Genomic DNA, 20536 nt, shown 5'->3' with positions numbered 1-20536 from the left:
GCGGTTGTGATGAAAGCAGTTTTTGCTCTATCGTCGGGGTGCATGAATACTTGATGGTACCCTGAAAAGGCGTCCATGAAGCTAAGTAAGGTATGGCCACTGGTAGAGTCCACTAGCTGATATATCCTCGAGAGGGGATAGCAGTCTTTCGGGCAAGCCCGGTTCAGATCCGTGAAGTCAACGCACATGCGCCACGAGCCATTTGCTTTTTTGACCATGACCACGTTGGCTAACCACTTTGGGTACATGCACGGTTCGATGAAACCTACTTCTTGCAGTTTCTTCACCTCTTCGACGATAGCTCTGTTCTTTTCCGAGGAGTAATTCCTTTTCTTTTGTTTGATTGGTCGGGCCTCGGCATTGACATCTAGCTTGTGGCAGATCATCTCCGGATCTATCCCTGGCATATCGGCTGCCGACCATGCAAAGATGTCTTTGTGATCCCTCAGCAACTGGATCAGATCGATTCGGAGTCCCGAGCTTAGGCCTCTGCCTATTCTGACACTTCTGTCTGAATCATCCTCCAGGGGGATGTCTTCCATTTCTTGGTCTGGCTCGGGGGAAAGGGTCTCAGGCCGAGCATCGACCTCTGCGGGCTTTATCAGACTGTTCGGTCCTGCCTTTCTCTTCTTTGCATCTTTTTCCTCTCTCGGGGGGGGAACTTTTCTCATCCTCAGCTTTGGGACTGTCTCCTAGCTTCGGCTTTCGGATGGCGGTGTGACAGGTTGATCTTGCCACCTCCTGGTCACCCTTTATCCGTTCGGCGAAACCTGCGTCCGAGACGTACATCATCATCTGGTGGTACGTGGATGGGATTGCTTGTATTTTGTGAATCATGGTTCGTCCCATGATGACGTTATATACCGAATCGCAATCCATCACTAAGAATTCCTCTCGGACGTTTCTTGCCGCTAGGCCTTGGCCAATGGTAACGAGGAGGGTGATTTTTCCTCGTGGAATTGCTGCGGATCCGTTGAAGCCGATCAGCGGGTAACTGACCTTAGTCAGTGACTCTTCTCCTTCCTCAATGATGAGTTGCTCGAAGCAGTTTCAGAAGATGATGTTGACGGCGTTTCCTCCATCGACCAGTACTCTGTGAACGTTGTGGTTATTGAGATCCATTTCAATTACCAACGGGTCGTCGTGTTTGTACTGGGTACCGAGGCAATCATCAGCAGTAAAAGTCACGTTCGGGGGTGTAGGCTGGTTCTCCCCTACGGTGCTGAAGTTGACTCGGTGGGAGAGAGCCCTCAAGTGTTGCTTGCTGGCGTGGCCGGATCTTTGCCCTCCAAACACCACAACGATTGGTTTTTTCTTTTGCCCTTCGGTCTCATGGACTCTTCTCTGGGCCTGCTCTTGTAGTTTTCCAGACGTTGCTTTTTCCTTTTCTTCCCTCTCCGTTCTTCGATCGAGCAAGTATTGCTTTAGGTAGCCTCGGCGGATGAGGTCCTCGATGTTGTCCTTCAGCGAGTTGCACTCCTCGGTGGTATGGCCGAAGTCATCGTGGAACTCACACCACTTGTTCTTGTTTCTACGAAGGGGGTTCGATCTGAGTTTGTCTGGTAGCTTCCACTTTTCATCGTCCTTGTGGAGGCTGAAGATTTCTCTTCGGGGTATGGTGAGTGGAGTGTAGTTGGTATATTTGGGTTGAAATTCACCCTTCCTCCCGTCTCTCTTTGGGCTTGCCTCTCTCGCGCCCACCTTCTCTTTCCCCTTTCTTGAGTTGCCCTCGGGCTTACTCTGATTCATCTTGGTATCCCTCGTATCCGAGGGACCTTTCAACCTTACAGCTGCCTTGTTGAACTCTTCCGTTCTGATGAACGCATCTGCCATTTGAAGCACGTCAGCTATTTTGGAGGGGCTTTTCATTGACAGTTTATCTCGGAATTTCCCCTCTCGGAGTGCGTGCTTCAAGGCGTAGAGTGCTACGTCTGGCTACAGGTTCGGGATGTTTGTTGATTCTTTCATGAATCTGGCCATGAAGTCCCGAAGACTTTCATCTCGTTCCTGTTGTATGGAGGTCAATTCTGCTGTAGTTCGTTCGGGGCGATTGTTGCTCACAAATTGTACGCAGAACCTCTTTTTCAGCTTTTTCCAGCTTTTGATCGATCCCTTCGACAGCGACCTGAACCATTCCCCTGCAACTCCTATCAGCGTGGTTGGGAAGTATTTGCACCAACAAGCCTCGGAGTAGGGGCTCAAGAACATTTGCTGCTCGTAAGAGATGACGTGATCCCTCGGATCCGTAATTCCGCTGAATGTTAAGTGTGCTGGTAGCCTCACTTTAGGAATCTCCTCCATAACAATATCATTTGAGAACGGGGAAGATGTTGGGTCATGATCCTCTTTCCTAGCCTCGCCCTGATACCTTCGCTCCTCGAGTTTCCTCTGTGGGATTGTTCGGGGGCGTGTAGGGGGCTAGGAGTTCGATCACTCCTCCTTCTCCTTCTCGACTGGCCACTGGCTTCGGTTTGCCTACTAGATCTACTGGGGATGCCTAGCCTATCATGGACCGAAGAGCGCAACCTACTGTGTACCGAGCTTCGGATCCGAGTGCGGTCACTTGCCCCGCTTTGGATAGCTTGCGGTGTTGGAGATGGTGTTTCAAACCATTCTGGTTGCTGTTCTGCCCTTTGTTGCGTATCCCACGTACTCTCTCTCCATCTTGTCGTTAAGTGTGTCCCCGACATTGTAGGGAGAGTGCGTTCGGGTCCCGCAGTCTCTTCGTTAGGCGGTGGCTTGTTCAGCAGAAGTTGTCGCCTGATTCTCCTCGCTTCTCGGCGATCCGCTGCCTGTGCCTGTTCTTTCTCATTGAAGAGGAAATTCTGCATGATGGTCATGGCTGCGGCGAGCTCTTCTCGAGAAGGGAGTGGAGGTCTGCTAGCTGTTGCGGCGGTAGCCCTTGTCGGCTGTGATCTCGCCACTGAATGCAGTTGTTCCCCCTCATCGGATCCTGAATCCGTTTGGACAAGGACATCGTCCTGGTTGTCATTGTTGGGAATTTCCATTTTTCAAGTGAAAAATGGGGTGTTTCTTAAGGCTTTGAAGTGTTGTTCCCCACAGACGCCGCCAAATTGTTCCGGTGTTGAAGTGGATAGAACAATGGGCTTCGAATGAAGGCCCTTTCGAGTGTGTTGAAGATCTTGCTAGCTTGAATGATTAATTGTCCGAATTCACCTGCACGAATACAATGTCACTAGTCTCGGGGGTGTTTCCGAGGAAAGCCTCTCCGATGCCTAAGTAAGAACAATGCTCGGATTCTAGAGAGAGAAGTTCTCTAGAGAGTAGTCTTAAGGCAATAAATTGGACGTACCTTGAGGTGTGAGCCTTGGCGGCCTATTTATAGTGTTTGCATAATAAATGCCCATAGGTCATTTATTGATATTGGGCCTTGGGCCTTGTTTGATGGCTGAATAGCCTTTTTGGTTGTAGCAGGTTTGATGTTGTTGACTTGAGCCATTGGGCTTTGGACTTAGTGACCCAATTGATATTCAATTGGGAGCCCAAACATTATTGATTTAGTTAATGTGTCTAATTATTTTTGTATTCCTAAAGTTTCTAAAATCCATGTAACTAGAGCCCATAATCTAACTACTAAAGCTAGAAAAAGGGACCATTTTTTTTTTTCGTTTTGCAAAAAAAATATGGACTTTTGAGACAAAGAAAGTACTTGACAACTACATATATTTGGGAGGGTTGGTTACTTGGTTTGTAAGAGTGTCTGTAAACTTCTTCTGTAATAAGTGATCCCCATATTTGCTACTTGGACTGCTTCATCCCTATTTATTGCATCAGCCGACTATAATCTACTCCATAGATAGAGTAACATGGCTTGCATGAAAAATTATGTCTAAAATTGCCAATTATTTCTGCAATTATTTTTCACTTAAATTTCGCTGGCAAAAGCTGGTTTTTTTTTTCTTAATTATTCTTAGAAGTTGACCAAGCCGAAATAGTACGTACTAGTCGGCATGCTTTCTCTCTATCTAAGTAATGTGTTGAACGGGCGCAATTAATAAAAAGCTAGATTGACACAAATACAGAGCAGAAGCTACTAGCAAGTGTTGTCATAAACTAACTCGACTCCTTAACATTCATGAAATGTAACACTTTGTTTTTCACGCTTGTCAATGCATATCTTGAACAATTGATATATTTAATTACCGATGACTAAAAAATTTTAAAAATTTAAAAAATTTATTTTCGCAAAATATACATTAAGTCGAATCTAACAAGATCATGTTTTTCCTAAAGTATATATCATAAAAAATAAATAAAGTAGATTATGTGAATAGTACAAAAACAAAGTGTTGCAATTACTATGAATTGGAGGAAGTAGAATTTTCCAAGCCGTTACTCCTATGTAACTTGGGAGTTGGTGTCCCAAAGGTTTGTAAACGACTAAACCATATCTGAAGTCAAGATAAACCTGATTTCCACAAGAGGAAATAACCGATATTTTATGTGAAATAAACTAATTTTTGTGTGAAATATGTGAAAAAAAATATTTTTTCTGAACTTATATTATCTGAACTTAATATGTTTTAAATAATTAAAAATAAGTCGAATAAAACGGAGCCTTATGACCTATTTGGTATAAATTTAGGAAAGAAAATAGAAAAGGAAAAAAAAAGTGTAAAGTTAGGCATTACCATTGTTAGTTGTTTGGTTTACCTTAGCAAATGATTCACTTGTATAGTTTGGGATCGAGGAGGGTAATTTTGTTAGCATAGGTTTGGGAGATCGATAAAACAAAGGATGTTAATTATTACGCAAAATTACGAAATGAATTATGTACGTTATTACTTATCTTATATCAAACATTAGCTACTGGATAGTTAAGTGATTTATATTCCATCGCTTAAAAGCTCTATAAGAAATATGTTCGATTGAGAAAAGATACGTTGGCCAAGTTGTTTCGGTCATTATTATTATACGAAGTATTTGTTTATGTGAGCAGCTTTATCTTCTATGTCAAGAATAGACCTCGCTTTCCATTGACATGACAACCCTCAATTAGTGAAGAGATACTTGACTACGTAAAAATTAAACCTTGACAAAGAAATGGATCGACTAAATGACTATTAACAATACACTCCATTCTCGCACTACAAGAAAGCGCTTGATTACCGACCAAAATTACCGACCGCCACAAAAGTGGTTGGTAAAACTGAATTTATCGACCAAAATTAAAGCAGTCGGCAATTTACCGACCGATGAGAAAGCGGTCGTTACTTTTTAAATTTACCGACTGTATTTTTAGCAGTCGATAAATTAGCGACTGCTTTTCCATGCGTTCCGACTAACTAATAGTCAGTAAAAATCCTATTAGTTCAAAAAAATATTTAAAATTTTACCAACCGCTTATTTAATTAATCCAACCGATTTAGCGGTCGTTAAAATTTTAAAAAAAAATTATAGCAGCTACGACCAACTAAACTCCTCATTGTACATTCTAGAAAGAAAAAAAAGGGGTGAAGTTCTTTCTCGCGAATTGGGGTAAAGGGGTGAAGCCAACTGACCGGCGCCGCCAGCCCCACCCCCATCCCCACCGCCGCCAGCCCCAACCCACCGCCGCTGTCACTCTTCCTCGTGAGTCGTGGGCCACCGATTTGGGCGAAGCCAACAACCCTCGCCGAAGCCGCCAGCCCCACCCCCACGCCCACCGCCGCCAGCCATACCCCACCGCCGCTATCACTCTTTCTCGCCAGCCCTACCCTACACCCAATTAACCAGGTAATCTTTGTTCCTTTTGATTTATTGATTTTGGTTCAATGTGTTCAAACCCTAACTTTTTAGAATCAGGTCTATTTGTAGATTTATGGCTTTGGGTTTTTTGTATAATTTGATTATTTGTAAAAAGCTTAGAATAAAGATAGATAGGTAGAGCGGAATGTTATAATGAACTTGGGTTTTCGCTTTGTAGTTTGTGGTGATTTCTATAATGGTGACTTAATTTCACTAACAAAGCTGCTGAATTTGGTCTAAAATGTAAGCTAAGTGTTAGAATTGTGCAAAAAAATGTAAGCTGAGTGCGCAAAAACTAGAGGCGAGATTGTCTAATCTTCCAGAAAATATAAACTCATTGTTCATGCCCCCTAGACAACTAGGTTGAGTATCACAAACATTAAGCTCAAGAGTCACTATGTCAGCAATAGCACAATCCAGCTCTTCTGAAAGAACCTGCAAAATAATATTTAAGAAAAATTCTAATAGAAACAAGGAGTGAAAATGTGTCCAATGCATATCTAAATGGGCAGTGATGCACGTGCAAGTTGCTCAAACTTGGGTGTTGGGCACGGATCAATTATCGTGAGAATAGGACAGCCGTATTATCAAAATTTTGGGAGTTAGGTAAGGTTTGCTTTCATATTATTTGATGTGACCAAGAGTCCAAGTATCAAAGTCTCCCAGCAAATCCAGGGGTTTAGAGGGACATGCTTATGGCAGCATATGAGTAGGGCCCTATTCCAGACACCCTTAAATACATGGTAATGTCCACAACAACAATGCAAGTGCTCAAATCAGTAATTACCTTCAGAAGCTGTGGATGATGCCAAGCCTTAGAAGATCTTGTAGCACCCTTTTCGTTGGATTCTGTAAGCTCTTCTTCACATCTTGTTGACAGCAATGGAACTAGGTGTGTTTCTAGATTAGGTTTAAAACCATCCTGGTTCACTGTTCTACTAAATAAAAGAGGCACTACAAGAAAGCGCCTTATTACCGACCAAAATTACCGACCGCCACGTGTTGTTTGTTGTTTGTTATTAGATGTCATATCGAGGAGAAAATTCAACCATCCGCAATCGTTTAGGTGCACGTGGTGGTCGTGAAGGTGGCCTTGGAGGTGGCCATGGAAGTGGCCATGGAGGTGGTCGTGGAGGTGGCCTTGGAGCTGGTCCACGGGTCACCCAACACACACATGATACCTTTGATGATGATGAAACTCAAGGTCCAGACTCTCAAGAGTTGGTTCCTGATTCACAAGAATATGAAGAATCTGAGAATACTGGAGTGATTTGGATGGCACCGGGTGAACTTTGGTAAGACTTAGAGTTACATTTAAATTATTTTATCTCATGTAAGGAATTTGTAAACTAACATTACTTGTGTTTTTTCCTATTTCCCTATCTAAGGTTTGATCATAGTTCCATTTCCCGGGATATTACTAACGTCATCCAGCAATATTTCAAGAGTCCTTGGACGTGTTACACCCAAGTTGACAAGGATACAAAAGAGCATTGGTTCACCTTGTTCAAGGTTTATTCATTTTTATATCATTTAATGTATCACTTTTAATTTATCAACTTGTTATAATTGTAACATAACAAAAGATCCTTTCTTTTATTTTCTTTTGTGTAGAGAACCTATAAATGGTTGCCTGAGTTTGATCACCTTGCTGTGCATGATTACCATGCAAATGCATTCAAACGAGTCAGGGACATGCATTACCAGGTCACAAAAAGAATGAGTGGGAGGAAGCCAGTTTGGATGCCTGATGAAGTGCATGCAGAAATGATGAAGTTTGTGGATGTTGATGGTGAATTCAAGAAAAGATCTGAGCGGGCCAAGAAAAATAGGAGAGGGGGTTCATTGACCAACAAGGTCGTGTTAGGTTATGATACATATGACATTTACATAAATCATGCGGAAACAACCATTAACCCAGGAATCATATTATTTACACATAATCATATAGCATAATTAGATGCATACTCTTTGTTGCGTGCCCTCCCTAGCTGCGCCCGAACCGAACAAGAACAAGTCTTTTAGGACTCCAAATGTCGTCCCTCCGTAGATAGTCCACAGCACGTCCGGATCCGCCTTAAGATTGACCAACTAGAATCGCCCTTAAGGTACTAGAAAATTCGGCACTTTTATGAGCAAGATGTGTTTTAATTTTCTCTCAAAAAACTCACTTTTGAATACTTTGAAACTTGTGTATAAATTATGACCCCTAGGCCTTTATTTATAGAGTTATGGAAAAGGAATCGTAATCCTAGTAGGATGCGAATTAATTGGAATTAGAATCCTACATGAATTCTATTTAATTAATTTATCCAATTAGGAATAGACATTTAATCATACACTGACTCTTGCTGATTCAGGAATCACGCATGAGCACAAACTCACACACACACGGCAGCCACAAGGACTGCCCATGCGTGCGAGCTGCAGCCCACGCAGCAAGGCCCACGCATCCGTGGCCTTGGCGCGCGCTGGGCTTGTGGCGTGCGTGCTTGCTGGGCGACGGCCTGGCTTCGTGCTGGGCCTTCGTCCGGCAGGCCTCGTCCGATGCTAATTCGTACGATACGCTTCCGATTAAATTTCCATTTCCGGAATCTATTTCCGATACGAACAATATTTAATATTTCCGATTCCGGAATTAATTTCCGTTTCGAACAAATATTTAATATTTCCGTTTCCGGAATTATTTTCCGATTCCGGCAATATTTCCGATTCTGACAATATTTCCGTTTCCGGCAATATTTCCGATTCTGGTAATATTTCCATTTCCAATAATATTTTCCGATACGTACCATGTTTCCGTTTCCGGCAACATCTACGACTTGGATAATATTCATATTTCCGATACGATCCATATTTCCGTTTCCGGCAATATCATCGTTTCCGGAGTATTCATTTCTTGCCTGTGACGATCTTAGCTCCCACTGAAACCAAGATCCGTCGATTCCGAATATCCATAGATGGAGTATTTAATGCCATTAAATACTTGATCCGTTTACGTACTATTTGTGTGACCCTACGGGTTCAGTCAAGAGTAAGCTGTGGATTAATATCATTAATTCCACTTGAACTGAAGCGGCCTCTAGCTAGGCATTCAGCTCACTTGATCTCACTGAATTATTAACTTGTTAATTAATACTGAACCGCATTTATTAGACTTAACATAGAATGCATACTTGGACCAAGGGCATTATTTCCTTCAGTCTCCCACTTGTCCTTAGGGACAAGTGTGCATTTCCTAATTCCTTTGTCGCTCGATGCTTGCTCTTGAACATAAGGTAAGAGTTGTCATCCTTATTATGTCCAGAGGTGTTCCTCGGTTTCAGAGTTCAACTGATCAAATAAACAGATAATCATAGCCTATGATTCATCCGAGCACGGCCATGCATTTCACAGTTTCTAGCTCTCCGAGTGGCCTTGTACAACTTTTAAGCATCTCATCCCGATTTATGGGAGGACAATCCCAATCTTGCGATCTTGAGATTAGACTTCGTTTGATAGGTGATTACCTGAGCGTTGCCTTTATAGCCTCCTTTTACGGTGCGACGGTTGGTCAACGTCAAAGCAACCAGTTCTCAAACAAGTAATCTCAAATCACTCAGGTATTGAGGATTTAGTGTCTAATAATTTAATGAAATTTACTTATGACAGACTTTCATCTCTTACAGTAAAGTTTCATAGGTCTTGTCCGATACTAGTCTTCCCAAAGTAAGTATCTATGCAAATGATTATGACATTGCCATGTCCACATAGTTCAAGAAATAGAACTACTAGTCATCTTGCATTCTAATCGTCTAACGTTTTCTATGCGTCCAATTTTATAGAAAACTCCGATTAGGGACCATTTTCAACCTTTGACATTCAAGTTCACTTGATAGACATTTCTTAGTCACAGGACTGGTCCTGACAGTCTATCTTGAATATATCGTCAAGTTGAAGGGACTCATCATTTAATAAACCACGAATTAAATGGAAAAATGAATTCCTTTCATTTATTGTGAATGATTAACCAATAATGTTTTACAAAGATTTAAACTCTAAAACTTTAAAACATTAAACAGAGACATCAAAGCCATTCTCCAATATGCTTGATTCCCATAGCTGCAGTGTGCGAGTTGTGCTTCGCTTGCGGCAAAGGTTTAGTTAATGGATCTGATATGTTGTCATCAGTTCCAATTTTGCTTATCTCGACTTCTTTTCTTTCAACGAACTCTCGTAGAAGGTGAAATCTACGAAGTACATGCTTGACTCTCTGGTGGTGTCTAGGCTCTTTTGCCTGTGCAATAGCTCCGTTATTATCACAATACAGGGCTATTGGTCCTTTAATGGAGGGGACTACACCAAGTTCTCCTATGAACTTCCTTAGCCATATAGCTTCCTTTGCTTCTTCATGTGCAGCAATGTACTCCGCTTCAGTTGTAGAATCCGCAATGGTGCTTTGCTTAGCACTTTTCCAGCTTACTGCTCCTCCGTTGAGGCAGAAGACAAACCCAGACTGTGATCTGAAATCATCTTTGTCGGTTTGGAAACTTGCGTCCGTATAGCCTTTAACAATTAATTCATTATCTCCACCATAGACCAGGAAGTCATCTTTGTGCCTTTTCAGGTACTTCAGAATGTTCTTGGCAGCAGTCCAATGCGCCTCTCCTGGGTCTGACTGGTATCTGCTCGTAGCACTGAGTGCGTACGCAACATCCGGGCGTGTACATATCATAGCATACATTATTGAACCAATCAATGATGCATATGGAATCCCATTCATTCGTCTACGCTCATCAAGTGTTTTTGGGCACTGAGTCTTGCTTAGAGTCATTCCATGAGACATGGGTAGGTAGCCTCGCTTGGAGTCCGCCATCTTGAACCTATCAAGCACCTTATTGATATAAGTGCTTTGACTAAGTCCAATCATCCTTTTAGATCTATCTCTGTAAATCTTGATGCCCAATATGTACTGTGCTTCTCCTAGATCCTTCATCGAAAAACATTTCCCAAGCCAAATCTTGACAGAGTTCAACATAGGAATGTCATTTCCGATAAGCAATATGTCGTCGACATATAATACTAGGAAAGCAATTTTGCTCCCACTGACCTTCTTGTATACACAAGATTCGTCTGCGTTCTTGATGAAACCAAAGTCACTGACCGCTTCATCAAAACGTATATTCCAGCTCCTGGATGCCTGCTTCAATCCGTAGATTGATTTCTTTAGCTTGCATACCTTTTTAGCATTCTTTGGATCCTCAAAACCTTCAGGCTGTGTCATAAACACAGTTTCTGTTAAAACGCCGTTTAAGAAAGCAGTTTTGACATCCATCTGCCATATTTCGTAATCGTAATATGCAGCGATTGCTAACATTATTCGAATAGACTTTAGCATTGCAACTGGTGAAAAGGTTTCATCGTAATCCACACCGTGGACTTGCCTGTAACCTTTTGCAACCAATCTAGCTTTGAAAACTTCAAGTTTCCCATCCTTGTCCTTTTTCAGTTTGAAAACCCATTTGCTTCCAATGGCTTGGTAGCCATCTGGCAAATCGACCAAATCCCATACTTGGTTTTCAGACATGGAGTCTAATTCAGATTGCATGGCTTCTTGCCATTGCTTGGAGCTAGGGCTCGTCATAGCTTGCTTGTAAGTCGCAGGTTCATCACTTTCAAGTAATAGAACGTCATAGCTCTCGTTCGTCAAAATACCTAAGTACCTTTCCGGTTGAGATCTATATCTTTGCGATCTACGCGGGGTAACATTTCTAGATTGACCATGATTCTCACCAGATTCTTCTAAAGATCTCTGAGTTTCATCCTGAATGTCATCTTGAGCATTCTCTAGAGTTTGTTGTTCGACTCGAATTTCTTCGAGGTCTACTTTTCTCCCACTTGTCATTTTGGAAATGTGATCCTTCTCCAAAAAGACACCATCTCGAGCAACAAACACTTTGTTCTCAGATGTATTGTAGAAGTAATACCCCTTTGTTTCCTTTGGATAGCCCACAAGGATACATTTGTCAGATTTTGGATGAAGTTTGTCTGAAATTAATCGTTTGACGTATACTTCACATCCCCAAATCTTAAGAAAAGACACATTTGGAGGCTTTCCAAACCATAATTCGTATGGAGTCTTTTCGACAGCTTTAGACGGAGCTCTATTTATAGTGAGTGCAGCTGTATTTAGTGCATGTCCCCAAAATTCTAATGGAAGTTCGGCCTGACCCATCATTGACCTGACCATGTCTAGCAAGGTTCTGTTCCTCCGTTCTGACACACCGTTCCATTGTGGTGTTCCAGGAGGAGTCAATTCTGATAGAATTCCACATTCTTTCAGATGGTCATCAAATTCATAGCTCAGATATTCACCGCCTCTATCAGACCGCAGTGCCTTGATCTTCTTGCCTAATTGATTCTCTACTTCACTCTGAAATTCCTTGAATTTGTCAAAGGATTCAGACTTATGCTTCATTAGGTAGACATAACCATACCTACTGAAGTCATCAGTGAAAGTGATAAAGTAGCTGAAACCACCTCTAGCATTTGTACTCATTGGTCCACATACATCTGTATGGATTAAACCCAATAGTTCATTTGCTCTTTCTCCAACTTTAGAGAAAGGTTGCTTTGTCATTTTGCCAAGTAAACATGATTCGCATTTACCATAATCCTCTAAGTCAAATGGTTCTAGAATTCCTTCCCTTTGAAGTCTTTCTAAGCGTTTCAAGTTTATATGGCCTAATCGACAATGCCACAGATAGGTGAGATCTGAATCATCCTTTTTGGCCTTTTTGGTATTTATGTTATATACTTGTTTGTCGTGATCTAATAAATAAAGTCCATTGACTAATCTAGCAGATCCATAAAACATCTCTTTAAAATAAAACGAACAACTATTGTCTTTTATTATAAAGGAAAATCCCTTAGCATCTAAGCAAGAAACTGAAATGATGTTTTTAGTAAGACTTGGAACATGGAAACATTCTTCCAGTTCCAAAACTAGCCCGGAGGGCAACGACAAATAGTAAGTTCCTACAGCTAATGCAGCAATCCGTGCTCCATTTCCCACTCGTAGGTCGACTTCACCCTTGCTTAACTTTCTACTTCTTCTTAGTCCCTGTGGATTGGAACATAAGTGTGAGCCACAACCTGTATCTAATACCCAAGAAGTTGAATTAGCAAGTATACAGTCTATAACGAAAATACCTGAAGATGGAACGACTGTTCCGTTCTTCTGATCTTCCTTTAGCTTCAAGCAATCTCTCTTCCAATGCCCCTTCTTCTTGCAGTAGAAGCATTCGGATTCAGAAGTGGTTTGACTGACCTTCCTCTTTGCAGATTTGGCGCCAGTTTGCTTAGTTGGGCTGGCCTTGTTGCCACCTTTCTTAGCATTCCTCTTCTTTCCAGATTTCTTGAACTTGCCCCCACGCACCATAAGCACATCCTGCTTATCACTTTTGAGCGTCTTTTCAGCGGTCTTCAGCATACCGTGAAGCTCAGTGAGCGTTTTGTCCAGACTATTCATACTGTAGTTCAGTTTGAACTGATCATACCCGCTATGAAGAGAATGGAGGATGGTGTCTATAGCCATTTCCTGAGAAAATTGCTGATCCAGCCGACTCATATTCTCAATGAGTCCAATCATTTTGAGAACATGTGGACTTACGGGCTCGCCTTTCTTAAGCTTGGTCTCAAGAATTTGCCTATGAGTCTCGAATCTTTCGACTCGAGCCAGATCTTGGAACATGTTCTTCAACTCACTGATGATTGTGAAAGCATCTGAGTTGATGAACGTTTTCTGCAGATCCGCACTCATAGTGGCGAGCATTAGACATTTCACATCTTTGTTGGCATCAATCCAACGATTGAGGGCTGCCTGAGTGATCCCGTCGCCTGGAGCTTCGGGCATCGCCTCATCTAGGACATACTCCTTTTCTTCCTGCATAAGAACTATTTGCAAGTTCCTTTGCCAGTCAAGGAAGTTTTTCCCGTTCAACTTCTCCTTTTCGAGAATTGATCGAATGTTGAATGAATTGTTGTTTGCCATATTAAAAACTACAATTGAAAAGAATAAACAAATAAATAACCATTCACAGTTTCTCTTAATAAACTTAAATTCTAGCATACATGCATAATTCAATGTTTATTAAGCATTTTATTCAAGTTATGTGTTCCGGCAGGTGTGAATAAAATGATTCCAAGATCCTAAAATCATTGAAGAACTAAGCACAGTTTGTCGACTTAATCCTAGAACATTTTAGGTAAGCAAAAGCCTTTTGCTAATAGTCTAGAAACTATTCTTGGTTGATAGGTACGTCTAAGAACTTATTAGGTAAACCTATCGAATTTGCCACGACATAAAAGGACTCCTTACTTATATCGTTGAGTTTCACCAAAACTAACATGTACTCACAATTATTTGTGTACCTTGCCCCTTTAGGACCAATAAGTAACACCTCGCTGAGCGAAAACTATTACTAGATTGATGTAAAGGATATCCAAGCAAGTGTATATTTTGGCATGGCACCTTTTAACTCAATTTTTAAGTTTGGAACTTAAGGCTCTTACTATGTTGGTTAGATTTTAAGTGAACTAAAATCCTTAATCATGCAACATAATCAAGCTTATGATCTCATGCATTTTAAGACATATTTAAAACAATAAATAACTTAAAACATGCATAAGATATTTGTGATCTAGTATGGCCCGACTTCATCTTGAAGCTTTGACTTCAAAGTCCGTCTTGAAAATCTCCGTGGGAGGCACCATTTTCTTCAAATAGGATAAGCTATAACTAATTACAACTATTTGATGGTTCGCAGACCATATTTGAATTGAAAAATAACTTTGGTACTTTAGACCAATTACATTCAAATTAATGGTACGCAGACCATATTTTCTATCCTATTTGGGCCATACTAGTCACTTCATAACCTGCAAAACAGTACATATACGATATATACCATTCACCCATTCATTATCATGAATGGCCCACATAGCTGGTTAGTAAAACACATTATGCATCACGTAAACATTTGCAGCAATTAATCAAGGTCACCAATAATCTACCAATTATTCAGTCCTTATTAATTCTAATCGAGTTGTTTTAACCTTAAGGATTTGTAGACCTAATCAAGAGTTTATGACTAAAAAGCGCTCCCACTCAAACCAATAAATTCATATGCTTTACTAATTTTAAACATAAAATTGTATTTCTAGTCTAACCGGAAACATACAAATTTAATTAAAATTTAAAGCTCATATAAATTTATAATTGAATCCAAAAATTTAATTTAATTTCAGTCGCATTTAAATTAATTCATGATTTTAATTTTAGTAAAATAATTAGAATAAATTCCATTTATTATAATTATAATATTCAAAATTAAAATCCAAGAAATTAATTCAAATTATTAATTTTAAAATTAATTAAAATTACGTGAACTGAAATTTTCAAATTAAACATTCAAAACGATCTAATCGTAACGCAAACACCCTACGCGTTGCACGCCCATGGGCCGTACGCACACAGCCATTGCTGGCCATGTGCGCGCAGCCCATGCGCTCGTAGCATAGCTGCTGCTGTCCCAACGCAAGCCTCCGCATAGCGCCCATCGCACGCGAGCTATCGCTCGCAGCGCGCGCGCGCGACATCGCTCGCTGGCGCGCGAGATCGCTCGCTGGGCGCGCAAGCTCGCTCGCTGCGCGCGCGAGCCATCACTCGCTGGGGCGCGAGATCGCTCGCTGGCGCGCGAGATCGCTCGCTGCGCGCGCGCGAGCCATCGCTCGCTGGTGCGCGACATCGCTCGCTGGGCGGGCGACATCGCGCGCTGTGCGCGCGAGTGATGCTGTGCGCAGCGCTCGTGGCACGCGAGCTTGCGCTCGCTGCGCGCGAGGCTGCGCGCACTTGTGCGAGGCAGCGCGCGTTGTGGCGCAGCTCGCTTGCTGCCCACACGCGACTGCCTTGGCTCGCCCCTCGCCCATGCCCATACGTTCATTGCTCGTGGCACACGACACAAGGCAGGGCTGCTGCCTTGCGCTCGTGCACTACGCCCTTGCTCATTGATTCGTGCCGCACGGGCGACGAGCTCCCTTGCTCGTCGTCGCATGCCCGCATTATACAACACCCCTTAAGGGTAACACGAAGCGTCCATTGCTTCGTGCGTGCAAGTTATTTGAACGAATCGCAAGAAAATTTAAAATTTATATTTAAAATTAATGACAAATTAATAAATATTATTAATTTCATAATTTTAGGGCGAAAAATCGAAAATTTATTATCCAATTGATTTCCGATTGTTATGGATTCAAGTCTAGGTCATAAAAATTTAAAATTTATCGTAAATTTACAATTTTTATGGTGGTTTTTAATCATAGGTTTTTAATTAAATTACAATTAATTATGAAAATCAAATTAATTCTAAATTATTCTAATTTTCAACAAATTAATCATAATTACAAATTAGATTGCATAATTAACAAGACTAGGCATTCAAACTTGTTAAACATATGCAGTAGGTCAATCAAAAATTCAAGATTTATCAACAGGAATCGCAAATATTTAATTTAACATCTTAAATTTACGAAATTTTGCATCCGAAAAACTAAAACCTTCGAAAAGTCATAGTTAGGCTTCGAATTTGAGAATTCTGGGTTCGGCAGAAAAATACTCTTTTTGTCAAAATTTTAGAATGCCTTTTACATGCGGAATTGACACAAAAATCACTCAATTCGGATGAGTAATGAAGAAACTGCCGAAAAACTGCGTACATATAATTAAATAAACGCAATTTGCAATTAATTAACAATTACGAAAATTAATCACCCTTTTTAATTCTTGCAAATTTGTAATATTTAACCATGTTCATGCAATTTAGATTATGAAAATAATAAGGGGCTCGTAATATTTAACCATATTAAAAACTACAATTGAAAAGAATAAACAAATAAATAACCATTCACAGTTTCTCTTAATAAACTTAAATTCTAGCATACATGCATAATTCAATGTTTATTAAGCATTTTATTCAAGTTATGTGTTCCGGCAGGTGTGAATAAAATGATTCCAAGATCCTAAAATCATTGAAGAACTAAGCACAGTTTGTCGACTTAATCCTAGAACATTTTAGGTAAGCAAAAGCCTTTTGCTAATAGTCTAGAAACTATTCTTGGTTGATAGGTACGTCTAAGAACTTATTAGGTAAACCTATCGAATTTGCCACGACATAAAAGGACTCCTTACTTATATCGTTGAGTTTCACCAAAACTAACATGTACTCACAATTATTTGTGTACCTTGCCCCTTTAGGACCAATAAGTAACACCTCGCTGAGCGAAAACTATTACTAGATTGATGTAAAGGATATCCAAGCAAGTGTATATTTTGGCATGGCACCTTTTAACTCAATTTTTAAGTTTGGAACTTAAGGCTCTGATACCACTGTTAGGTTATGATACATATGACATTTACATAAATCATGCGGAAACAACCATTAACCCAGGAATCATATTATTTACACATAATCATATAGCATAATTAGATGCATACTCTTTGTTGCGTGCCCTCCCTAGCTGCGCCCGAACCGAACAAGAACAAGTCTTTTAGGACTCCAAATGTCGTCCCTCCGTAGATAGTCCACAGCACGTCCGGATCCGCCTTAAGATTGACCAACTAGAATCGCCCTTAAGGTACTAGAAAATTCGGCACTTTTATGAGCAAGATGTGTTTTAATTTTCTCTCAAAAAACTCACTTTTGAATACTTTGAAACTTGTGTATAAATTATGACCCCTAGGCCTTTATTTATAGAGTTATGGAAAAGGAATCGTAATCCTAGTAGGATGCGAATTAATTGGAATTAGAATCCTACATGAATTCTATTTAATTAATTTATCCAATTAGGAATAGACATTTAATCATACACTGACTCTTGCTGATTCAGGAATCACGCATGAGCACAAACTCACACACACACGGCAGCCACAAGGACTGCCCATGCGTGCGAGCTGCAGCCCACGCAGCAAGGCCCACGCATCCGTGGCCTTGGCGCGCGCTGGGCTTGTGGCGTGCGTGCTTGCTGGGCGACGGCCTGGCTTCGTGCTGGGCCTTCGTCCGGCAGGCCTCGTCCGATGCTAATTCGTACGATACGCTTCCGATTAAATTTCCATTTCCGGAATCTATTTCCGATACGAACAATATTTAATATTTCCGATTCCGGAATTAATTTCCGTTTCGAACAAATATTTAATATTTCCATTTCCGGAATTATTTTCCGATTCCGGCAATATTTCCGATTCTGACAATATTTCCGTTTCCGGCAATATTTCCGATTCTGGTAATATTTCCATTTCCAATAATATTTTCCGATACGTACCATGTTTCCGTTTCCGGCAACATCTACGACTTGGATAATATTCATATTTCCGATACGATCCATATTTCCGTTTCCGGCAATATCATCGTTTCCGGAGTATTCATTTCTTGCCTGTGACGATCTTAGCTCCCACTGAAACCAAGATCCGTCGGTTCCGAATATTCATAGATGGAGTATTTAATGCCATTAAATACTTGATCCGTTTACGTACTATTTGTGTGACCCTACGGGTTCAGTCAAGAGTAAGCTGTGGATTAATATCATTAATTCCACTTGAACTGAAGCGGCCTCTAGCTAGGCATTCAGCTCACTTGATCTCACTGAATTATTAACTTGTTAATTAATACTGAACCGCATTTATTAGACTTAACATAGAATGCATACTTGGACCAAGGGCATTATTTCCTTCAGGTCGAACCCTCACATTTCCAAGGTTCCATTTCAACAACTGAGGCTGCAAAGAAGATGGTAACTTAATGATTTAACTTAAATTAATTTACATTGTTACTACTTTAAATACTTACACATTACTTATATATTTAGGCAAAGGAAAATGGAGGTAAAATGCCTACAGCCGGTGAATTGTACTTGAAGACGCACACGAAGGAGGTGCCGGGTAAAGGGAAAGTCCTTTGTAGTAGCAAAGCAAAGCAAATCAAGGTAACTTACTATATTGTTATTTAATTCTTTTAAGTAAACTATTTAAACATTTGTAGCTTAAATAGATTGGAATATGTCGTAGAAAGTTAATAAAACTATGGGATTGGGCGAGAAAATCTATGGGATTGGGCGAGAAAGTTAATAAAGTTGGGCGAGAAAATGCCATTTTAGGCAAAATATGACCTATGGAATTGTGTTTTTCTTGACGATTTATTGATTTTATGGCTCATTTGGAATTGTGCTCTGGCTTTTTAATTTGTTGATTTATTGTGTTTTTTCTTGATGATTTATTGATTTTATGGAATAGATCTGTAAGCTGCTACTAATCAATTCTAAGATCAACATATTTAGTTTCTTATAACTTAGGATACATGTTCTAAATTAGAGATTAATTTCATCTAGTTCAGCAATGTTTGACTTAAAATTCAAGATTTGAGATGATAAATATGTTACTCTCTCCAACACTAAACATGGCAGAACTAAATATGTTACTTACTATATTGATAAATATGTCATTTTCGAAATTTTCTTTTGGTTTAAAATATCATTGTTCTGCTGTTCCATGGCAGAACTTTGAAAACCTTTTCCTAGCTACTGTTATTACTATGATTAATGCAATTACAGTGTTCTTCTCGGAACATTTATCTTCCAATAAGAGTTACATAGGGTATACACTGGTCATTTTATTATATGTCCTCCTTAATACATGTATGGATGTGCACAACTCTCTTTTGTTACTTGCTGAATGAGGATTTTTCATCTATTGCTATCTTTAACATTAAGTTGGGTTAATATATTTCAATTTTTGTAGGAAGCATACGAAAAGAATGTTGCTGAATGCCGTGAAAAAGGCATTAATAAAGATCCCAATCAAATCTACTTTGAGACAGTAGGTGGGAGAAAAAAGGGAAAAGTTCCTGGTCTAGGGAGTGGAGCAGCTCTATATTATGAACCATCTACTAGAAGGGGTGGTAGTTCTTCTAGCTCATACACTCCATCTATGTATTCTCAACTCTCAGCCCGTTTGGAAGAAACTCAACAACAGCTGTCTCAAAAATCCATTGAGTTTGAAACAACAAAAGCTGAGATGATAAAAGCTATGGATGATGAGAGACTCCAGAGGCAAAGGGAGAGAGAAGAAGAGCGAAAGGAGAGAGAACAAGAGCGACTAGAGCGTCAGAGGGACGTCGCCGAGTTGAAAAGGACAATGGAGTCCTATGAGAGGATGTTCAGTCAGTGTTCTGGTTTTCCTTTCTCGCAGTCGCAGGACCCTCGAGATCCCAGTGGCGGCGGGAAACCTTTGTGCTAGGTAGTTAGTATTTATTTATGAGTTTGAACTAATTGTGCTAGGTACTTAGTATTTATGTATGTATGAGTTTGAACTAATTGTGCTAGGTACTTAGTATTTATGTATGTATGAGTTTGAACGGATTGCAACATGTTTAACAGGTTTGAACTAATTGCAATATGTTTAACAGGTTGGAACATCAACATGAGTTTTGTTGGTTGAGTTTGAACAGGGTTGTCATACGATTGTACAGGTCATAAGACAATTGTTCCTGCATACTATTTGCATACTAATTCAACGACCACTACAGACAGGTTAACGACCGCAAATAAGTTTGGGGAAATAAAAAAATCCAAATTAACGACCGAAATAACAGTCGTTAATTTTACGACGGACAAAGCCGTCGTTAATTTACGACTGTTAAGTCGGTCGTTAATCTGGCGACTGTTTAAGCAGACGTTAATTTAACGGCAGCTAAAACGG

The 20536-nt window shown here is 40.4% G+C and overlaps 2 protein-coding genes across 2 annotated transcripts; one reads left to right on the top strand and one right to left on the bottom strand.

Annotated features, from left to right (window-relative positions):
- Positions 1 to 1050: 1050 nt before the first annotated feature.
- On the bottom strand, positions 1051 to 1869 carry LOC130461556 (uncharacterized). Its single transcript, XM_056829703.1, has one exon. It carries the CDS (start codon positions 1867 to 1869, stop codon positions 1051 to 1053), a length of 819 nt encoding a protein of 272 aa, XP_056685681.1.
- A 4394-nt stretch (positions 1870 to 6263) lies between these two features.
- Positions 6264 to 20282, top strand: LOC110784574 (uncharacterized). The gene is made up of 6 exons (XM_056829702.1): positions 6264 to 7043; positions 7137 to 7260; positions 7363 to 7605; positions 18517 to 18573; positions 18649 to 18765; positions 19577 to 20282. Exons 1-6 carry the CDS (start codon positions 6772 to 6774, stop codon positions 20072 to 20074), a joined length of 1311 nt encoding a protein of 436 aa, XP_056685680.1. The 5' UTR covers positions 6264 to 6771; the 3' UTR covers positions 20075 to 20282.
- Positions 20283 to 20536: the final 254 nt, after the last annotated feature.

The sequence above is a fragment of the Spinacia oleracea genome, chromosome 5 (genome assembly GCF_020520425.1).
Source record: "Spinacia oleracea cultivar Varoflay chromosome 5, BTI_SOV_V1, whole genome shotgun sequence".
NCBI classification, from domain to species: Eukaryota; Viridiplantae; Streptophyta; class Magnoliopsida; order Caryophyllales; family Amaranthaceae; genus Spinacia; species Spinacia oleracea.
The sequence above is the reverse complement of the archived record's forward strand: the minus strand, read 5'-3'. Positions and strand labels throughout refer to the sequence as shown.

Bases quoted from the DNA above. Each gene is read 5' to 3' on its own strand.
- LOC130461556 (XM_056829703.1), bottom strand. From the start codon at position 1,869: ATGAAAAGCCCCTCCAAAATAGCTGACGTGCTTCAAATGGCAGATGCG.
- LOC110784574 (XM_056829702.1), top strand. From the start codon at position 6,772: ATGTCATATCGAGGAGAAAATTCAACCATCCGCAATCGTTTAGGTGCA. The intron at 7,044-7,136 runs GTAAGACTTAGA...TCCCTATCTAAG, and splicing joins ATGGCACCGGGTGAACTTTG to GTTTGATCATAGTTCCATTT. The intron at 7,261-7,362 runs GTTTATTCATTT...TCTTTTGTGTAG, and splicing joins ATTGGTTCACCTTGTTCAAG to AGAACCTATAAATGGTTGCC.